This window comes from Hipposideros armiger, unplaced genomic scaffold (genome assembly GCF_001890085.2).
Source record: "Hipposideros armiger isolate ML-2016 unplaced genomic scaffold, ASM189008v1 scaffold_8, whole genome shotgun sequence".
In the NCBI taxonomy this organism is placed as follows: Eukaryota; Metazoa; Chordata; class Mammalia; order Chiroptera; family Hipposideridae; genus Hipposideros; species Hipposideros armiger.
Window position 1 is genome coordinate 6,253,049 of NW_017731358.1, and position 9,098 is coordinate 6,262,146.

The 9,098-nt window shown below is 36.7% G+C and overlaps 1 protein-coding gene across 2 annotated transcripts in view; it reads right to left on the reverse strand.

The window, feature by feature from the left end:
• The window catches only part of SEC22A (SEC22 homolog A, vesicle trafficking protein), a 68,324-nt gene that overhangs the window by 25,648 nt on the left and 33,578 nt on the right, over positions 1-9,098 (reverse strand). For both annotated transcript variants that reach the window (XM_019652563.1, XM_019652573.1), the window contains exon 5: positions 5,527-5,642. In XM_019652563.1, coding sequence (XP_019508108.1) covers positions 5,527-5,642 — 116 coding nt within the window. The remainder of the gene's footprint in view (positions 1-5,526; positions 5,643-9,098) is intronic.

A 9,098-nucleotide genomic window follows, 5' to 3' on the forward strand; every position in this document is an offset into this window, starting at 1 on the left:
TGTGTGTGTGTGTGTGTGTGTGTGTGTGTGTGTGTGTGTGTGTGTGTGTGTGTGTGTGTGTGTGTTTAAATTAACAGACTTTAATCTTTAGAGCAGTTTTAGGTTTACAGAAAACTAAGCAATACTGAGTGCCCATATTACTGGCTCTTTCCCCTGCTCAGTTTCCTCTGTCATTAACATCTTGCATTAATGTGGTACATTTGTTACAACTGATGAGCCAATAGTGACACATTATTATTAACTAAAGCCCATCGTTTATGTTAGCGTTCACTCTTTGTATTGTACATTCTATAGGTTTTGAGAAATGTGTAACGACTTAACAACCATTACAGTAACATATCAAATAATTTCACTGTCCTAAAAATCCCATGCTCCAACTAATGATTTATCCCTTCCTCCTCCCTCCAAATCCCTGGCAACCGCTAATCTTTTTACTTACTGTCACTACAATTTTGCCTAATCTAGAATGTTATATAGTTGGAATCATATAGTATGTAGTTTTTTCATTAAGCAATACGAATTTAATGTTTAGCCATGTCTTTTTGTGGTTTGATAGCTCATTTCTTTTCATTACTGAATAATATTCCATTGTACAGACTACCACAGTTTATCCATTCACCGTTTGAAGGACATCTTAGTTGCTTCCAGTTTTCTGAAATTATGAATAAAGATGAGATAAACATTCATGTACAGGTTTCTGTGTGGACATAAGTTTTTCTACTCATTTGGGTAAATATACCTAGGAGCATGATTGCTGGATCATATGTTAAAGTCATGTTTAGCTTTGTGAGAAACAGCGAAACTGTCTTTTAAAGTGACTGCACCATTATGCATTCCCACCAGCAATGAACGAAGAGTTCCTATTGTTCCATATCCTTATCAGTATTTGGTATTGTCAGTTTTTTGGATTTTTCCATTCTAATATATGTTTAGAGATATTTTATTATTTTAATTGCACTTCCTTAATGATACATGATGTTGAGCATCTTTTCATATGCTTGCCACCTGCATGTCTTGTTTGGTGAGGTGTCTGTTCAGTTCTTTTGCCCATTTTTTAATTGGGTTGTTTGTTTTTGTGTTTTTTGAGAGTTCTTTGTATGTTTTGGATACAATCTCTTTGTCAGACATATTCTGCAAATGTTTTCTCCTAATCTGTGGCTTATCTTTTCATTCTCTTAACATCCTTCACAGAGCAGGATTTTTAAATTAAGTCTAACTTACCAATTTGTCCTTTCATGGATCATGCTTTTGGTGCTGTATCTAAAAATCCATCAACAAACCCAAGGTCACCTTGGTGTTCTCCTGTTATCTTTTATAAGTTTTATAGTTTGTTTTTGTTTTTTTTAATTTTCTCGTTATCCTTGTGAACAGTTTTTTGAGACACAAGGTTGCTTTTGTCCCAGTCCAAAGGTTATTTTGTCCTATTTTTTTTTTTAAGATTTTTATTGGGGAATTGGGGGATAACAGCGCTGGGGAATTGGGAGGAAGGGGAACAGACAAGTTGCTGTTGTTTTGTTCTTCAGTCTAGTTGTGGAGGACATTGCTTCACTGGCCCAAGTTGGCACCATCATTGCGCTCTTCTCTGGCGAGGCAGATCAGTCACCGGCTTCTGGACGGCCGCTCACTGCGGCTGCTGGCCGCTCACGCTGGCTGCTGGCCACACACGGTAGCCCATGGCAATCCACTGCCACAGGGACTGCAGCCCACGCCGTCACCGGCGACTCACGGCAGCCCAGCTCCAGGTTGAGCTGTTGTTCAGCATCTTAGCTGCGGAGGGCAGTGTCACTGGCCCTCATATGTGGGATCCGAACCGGGGCCCTCTGGCATCCCAAGCGAGTTCTTAACCATCGCGCCACTCGGCCGGCCCAAGTTTTATAGTTTTATATCTTACATTTAGGTCTGTGATCCATTTTGAGTTAATTTTTTTGTCAAAGGTGTAAGATCTGTGTCTAGGTTCATTTTTTTGTATGTGAATGTCCAGCTGTTCCAACACTGTTTGTTGAAAAGAATATCCTTTCTCCACTGAATTGTTTTTGCTCCTTTGTCAAAGATCAGTTGACTATATTTGTGAGGGCTCTCTACTCTGTTCCACTGATCTATTTGTCTATTGTTTTGCCAATACCATACTGTCTTAATTATTACAGCTTAATAATAAGTCTGGAAGTTGGGTAGTGGGTCCTCTTTCTTTTTCTTCTGTGTTGCATTGGCTATTGTGGGTCTTTTGCCTCTCCAGATATACTTTAAAATCACTGTGTCAATATCCACAAAATTACTTGCTGGGATTTTTATTGGGATTGTGTTGAATCTATATATCAAGTTGGGAAGAACCAACATGTTAACAATATTGACCCTAATCATGAACATGGAATATCTCTCCTTTTATTTAGACCTCCTTTGATTTCTTTATCAGAGTTCTATAGTTTTCCTCATATAGATCTTGTATATATTTTGTTAGGTTATTCTTAAGTACCTCGATTTTGGGGGTGCCAATATAGATATTATTTTAATTTCAAATTTCAATTGTTCCTTGCTGATATATAGGAAAGCAACTGACTTTTATGTATTAACTTTGGATCCTGTGACCTTGCTAATCACTAATGAGTTCCAGAAGTTGAGTCTTTGGGATTTTCTACAGACAATCATATCATCTGTGAATAAAGACAGTTGCATTTCTTCCTTCCCAATCTCTGTATCTTTTGCTTTCTTTTCTTGTCTTATTGCGTTAGCTAGGTCTTCCAATACAATGTTGAATAGGAATGGTGAGAGGTGACATCTTTGTCTTGTGCCTGATCTTGTGGAGAAAGCATCTAGCTTCTCATCAAATATGATGTTAGCTGTAGGGTTTCTGTAGAATTTCTTTACCAAGTTGAGGAAGTTCCTTCCCCTTTATTCCTAGTTTCCTATGAGTTCATGAATGGGTGCTGGATTTTTTCAAATGATTTTTCTACATCTACTAATATGATCATGATTTTTCTTCTTTAGCCTGTTGATGTGATGGATTGCATTGATTTTCAAATGTTGAACCAGCCTTGCATATCTACAGTATATCCCACTTGGTTGTGGCGTATAATTCTTTTTATACATCATTGGATTTCATTTGCTAATATTTTGTTGGGGATTTTTGGATCTATGTTCATGAGAGATATTGGCATGTAATGTCTGAGAAATCTCAGAGCTTTCAGTCAGTTACATAAAGTAGTAATTACTTTAACCAGAGTACAAGCATACCTGGAAGATATTGTGGGTGTCGTTCCAGACCACCATAACAAATTATCATAATAAAACAAGTTGTAATCTTTTTGCTGGTGGAGGGTATTGCCTTCAATTTGTAAAAAACACATTTGTGGACTGTAATAAAACAAAGTATCCCTGTATTGTCTGAAACCTAAAAAACAACTGTGATAAGGCAAAGACATTATTGATCAGAGGGAGAACATGAAACTCTTAGGAATCAAGGCAGGCACTGGACAGGTGTAGTAGCTCAAAAGCATGAAGGGCTGTAGTTTATACTATTTTCCTATCTAAGGAAACAATCAGTCCAGAAAGAGGAGAAATAGGATATCTGAGTGCCAACAGAAATTATTTCCTTTAACATGTTTTGTGATATAGGACAGCACTGACTGATTTTTAACTTAAAAGTAATGTGATCTAAGCCTCAGGCTCTACAGCTTATGCATTGCCTACTGAGTCAGGGGCGGTAAGGCTCTGTGGCATAGAAGCTTTTCTCTACCCAGGTCTGCTCCCTCCCCCTATTTATAAATTTGCTACTTTCAAACAACCAGATAATTTTTTTGAGCAGAGAATTTTAACCTTAGAGTGCCTCTTTCACAATTTTTGCCAATTCTGAATACTAATTACACCATTATTTATGTAATAAATTTCATAAAGTTGACTTTTTACTAAAATTAATTTACTTTAAAAGGAAAGTTTTATATCCCTTACCAAACATATTAATATACATCAAATATGTAATTCTTAAAATTAAAAATCTTCAACCCTCTATCTAGTCATCTATTGTATAACCAGTGGTAAATGTGTACCATATTTTGAGAAATACTCATCATATTCACCCCTTAACCTTCATTTGATGAGCAATGAAACTGAGGATCAGAAAGTAAGGTGAGCTATTCAATGTCACAGAGTTAATCAGTACCTGAGCTACAGCCAACCCTCTCTCTTTTTCTTACATGAACAAAAATCAACTCTTCACACACCTAATACTACTGTTCTTTCCACTACATCAAGCTAAAAAAAAAAAACCAAAAAAACAAAAGAGTATCTTATTTATTAGCCTTTTCAGTCAGCAGTCTCCAATTGCCTTTGTTTCTTTTTGGCAGGTTGACTAACCAGCTTCAAATTGAACTCCTGCTGGAATAAAGCTGACCTGGCTTGGTAACAAGGGCAAGAACACCAAGGGACAACAGCCAGCGGCCCTGTGCCTGAAAGGGAAGAGGGGCTTTACCTGCGGGCCCAGGATGTTTGGAAGAGGAATTGGGAAGCCCTGAGATGCTCCTGCCCACCCTCCACTGAGGGGCAGCTCAGCCTCCTGGAACCTGTGATATCCTCAGCTATTGGCTTCCTACATTCATGAGGACATTCAGAAGGTACTCAGAATAGTGCTCTCTGAGTGTTCCCCAAACTAACAGCAATTTTACAAGAGAATATATAAAGTGTGTTGAGTGGTTTTTTATGAGTTTAATGCTGACCCAACAAAAGAGAACTAATTTACAATGTGGAAGTGTCAAAAGTCTTCAGAGAAAGTGAACAGAAACAAGGGAAAGAAAAGCTGTACAGTCTGAAATGTGCTAACCTTTAAGTTTCAAAAAATTTACAAAAATAAGAGAAAATTTTAATATATTTTGATAGCAACAGTCTCTGGAAGAAACTCCACTGGAAAACAAAATAGTTGGCGATATCTGAAGAAATTAGTGGTTTCAGAGGTAGGCACCAACCAAAAAGGAAACAGGGCAAACTAAGTAGGGATACACAGAGACGGGACAAAAACCTGCCCATAAATGCTCTCTCCTTCCTTCCACTCCTCTGTCTTCTCAGATCCTTCCAAGTCCAGCTCACCCCAACTCCACATAGCCTCCTTCTCCTCCTGACTCACACTGACCATTTCTCTTCTGCATTCTGCATACTTAGCAATTTTTCATGGGCTTCTTTGCCTCCCTGATTCAACTCTTGGCTCTGAGACTGCAGCCCCATGTCACACATATCTTAGTGTCCCAGAGTACCCATAAACAGTGCCTCCTGCAGAGTGGATAATAAATACATACGTGCTAATTGAGTCAAAGAAGCCAAAGACTAAAACTAGAAATCAGTAGAGTCTTTTTTTTCTTTTTTTTTTTTTTGAAATCAGTGTTTTTCAAGGAAGGGGAAAGGGGAAACTAAGGCAGGTATAAAGAATACAGAATCCGAGCATACGTTGTAAGTTGTACTAATACCCAAATCGATTCAAATCAATTCTGTATCAAGCAGAATCAATAGACACAGTCACCTGAAATTGCAAAAATAGCACAGTACCTGCAGGAGACTTTCTATGGCATGAAAGCCTCGAATTAAATTGAGAGCTCCACATAAAAGACTAAGGATAAACGCCACAATCCCTGACAGAGTTGCTGGTTCTAGTCGCTGGTGAGCTGGAAAATAAAACAAATGGTAAGAAATGAACATCAGTATCTCAAGTCGATGCTTAAACTTATGTAAAATGAAATTTATTGTTTAAATGGTCAAATATAGAGTAATCTTCATAAAATCATTTACCAATATATCTTAGTAATCAACTATTTTTTTAATGCAAAATGTCTGACAACATGACAGCTTCATTCCGGTGAACTCTTAAACTAACTTATTTTTCTCTACATTTTTAACAAAGACATATAACATGCATTTGGGATATATACTGCTAAGGAGTACTCACATCTGGCAGTAAATTATGTAGAAAAAAACCTTACTGCCTAAATATGTCTACCATTTTCAAGCAGTTACAAATATTTGCAAAGGTGACTTTGCTTGGAAATTCATGGCATAATTCCTACTTTTCCTGAAAATGCTTAGAAAACATTTTTAAGGACAAACATAGCTTGCTTTTAAGCAAAGTTCTCTCTTATTTGGGTTCCAGGGCTATAAATACCAGAGGATATACATGAAAGCTTATATCTACATTTGAACCTAGGACAACATGGTCTTGAACTGTGCAGGTCCACTCACATGAGGACTTTTTTCTAGATATAGATACATACAGCATTTCAAATGTATTTTCTCTACCTTATACTTTTCTCAGTAACATTTTCTTTTCCCTAGCTTACTTTATTGTAAAAATATAGCATATAATACATATAACACTTAAAATATGTTAATTGGCCATTTATGTTATCGGTAAGGCTTCCAGTCAACAATAGGCTATTAGTAGCTAAGCTTTGGGGGAGTCAAAAGTTATACGTGGATTTTTGACTGAGCGGGGTTTGGTGCCCCTACCCGCCATGTTGTTCAAGGGTCAACTGTAATCACCAATCTGAACTTCACAATAAAATGGAGTTTTACAGCTATGAAGTAAGTCCTGGTCTCTGAAGACCACTTGAAGGTACAAATGATCAAACACCAGTTGAAGAAGTGACCAGATTATTATCTTTACAAACACATTTCCTTATCTGTCAGGGCTTCAGCAGCGGTAAGATGTTTAGTTATACAATAGCTTCCCTTCATCATCATTTTGAGCTTAACAGAATTAACAATAGAATCTAAATGAAAACACACATAACCATCTAGACCTCAAAAGGAAGACAGACGGAAAGAGAGGACAAAGAACTACATTTAGATCATTTTATTTAAATCACTGAAGTGTAAAAGCCCTAACAATGAAGTTAATGAGGTGGAACATTAATATAAGGAAGGGTTTAAATCTTTGAAACGTATATTCAGCCATTTCAGCAGAAAAGCTTCCCTAAACAGTTCATAAAAACACAAAACCCACATATCACAAAAAAGTATTTATTCCTCAAGTTCAGCAGAAAATGCTAATATGGAATAACATTTTCTTAAATTTCTTCTGTGCCCAAGCTTACTGCTTCGTCTGTCAATCAATTTCCTTGAGATTTTGATATGAAAACAAAAAACTAAATGTCTTTATAAAGTCCTGATACCAAGTTTTATATCAATAGAGAAAAAAAAAATCTCACACTTTAAAAATCTGTCCAACTGCTCTACCAATTAGTTACGTTTTGCATCTCTCCTCTATCCCTCCCCACAGCATCCCAGCCCCCACCCCCAAGTACTGAGCAAGGGACAACTAACCTCTAATAAAAAAGAAATCCTTAATGTGGGCCTCAAGCATAAAACCACTTGACAACTGACTAGATTATATGTCATACTTCTCAAGTATACCAAACAAGTTTACCTTACAAAAAAACCCCAAATATTTGGTATTATACTGAAAAACCTTAGCTTTTATAGTTAAGTAAGGTATATTCTTGAATGGGAAAATACTGCAATTTTAATGTGTTGATCAATATCTATTTAAGAAGTAAATAATACGTCTATATAAATTAAATATTAAGTTTTTAGCACTTGCCTCTTGGCCTTGGAGCACTCTCTTTATAATGACAGTATGCCATTTATAATTTAATTATTTCAAAATGACCAGAAAGACTTTTAAAGCCATGAAAGCAAATGAGGCCTCCTTTAACAAGGACAAGGCACGCATTCTGCTGAAGGACAGGCTGGAGCTGTGCCAAAGCACGGTGGGCAAGACATTCTCCAGTGGAGATTCCCTTCTCAGGGCCTGTGGGAATGGTATCCAGAGAAAACTCCACCTGCATACAATGAGGTGACACTCCTTAAGGACAATTTCTCATTTTAACTAACTGAATAAGATATTTAATCACATTTTAATGTACTATGTTTTACATGCTTCTTTTCTTCAGTAAAACAGATTTTAGATCCATTGTTATCTACAAATGCTTACTTCACAGTTCAGTTTGGCACTTTCGAGAGTCACCATTAGGAACAGAATGGATTTGGAACAATAACAAACGAAAGGCATGTAGAAAAAAGTTTTTCTTTGCTGAATCCAAAGCATGTCACTTGGTCAGTTTTTATTATTGTCCTCTGTTACAATACTTTTTCTTTATTAGTCTCCTTAGGCCCAATAGTGGCATTGTCATGACAAAATTAATTTTTTCTCAAAATGTACCAATGATTAATAGAGAGTTTACAAAAGTTCCTAAAGAAGTTAAGAGTAAATCCCTGGGAACCAAAGGGCTGTTGGTTACAGTGAAATAATATATTTATTCAGCAAATACTTTTTGGCATGATTCTGTGTAAGGTGCTATGCTGTAGAACAGTGGGTCTCAATCTTCCTAATGCTGCGACCCCTTAATACAGTTCCTCATGTTGTGGTGACCCCCAATCATAAAATTATTTTCGTTGCTATTCTGTAACTGTAATTTTGCTACTGTTATGAATCATAATGTAAATATCTGATATGTAGGATGTATTTTCATTGTTACAAATTGAACATAATTAAAGCATAGTGATTAATCACAAAAACAATATGTAATTATATATTGTGAAATATTTATTTCTAATTACAAATAAATGAAATTTTGTCTTGAAGCATGGTGTAGCATGGGTAACAGTCTTAACATAACAACAGTAAACTACATTGCTACATTTTGCGACAGTAAGCGTAAAAAGCCAACGTCAATGTGAAGGTTGAGATTACTTCTTTCTCACCAGATCAGAAATTCTCGGGGCAGTCTTTGCAAGAGGCACAACGAAGATCATCTTCCACAACAAGTCTACTTCTGTATTTAGACTTGATAACCAACAAGCTGGAAAACCCTGTTTCACAAAGATATGTTGTTGGAAATGGAAGAAGGTGCAACACAGTCTCAGACAGAACAGGATATGACTGCAAACACTTGATCCAGAATTTTGTAACTGGCAATGTAGAGAAATCAGTTCTCGCTGCATCACTGTATAATAAGTTCAACGAACTCCTCTTGTGCTGTCTCAGAAACATCTTCAACTTTGACTATGAATGGGCTTCTGGCAAGTGCAAAAGGGGTGTCAGGTAGATTTGGAAAGTACGATGA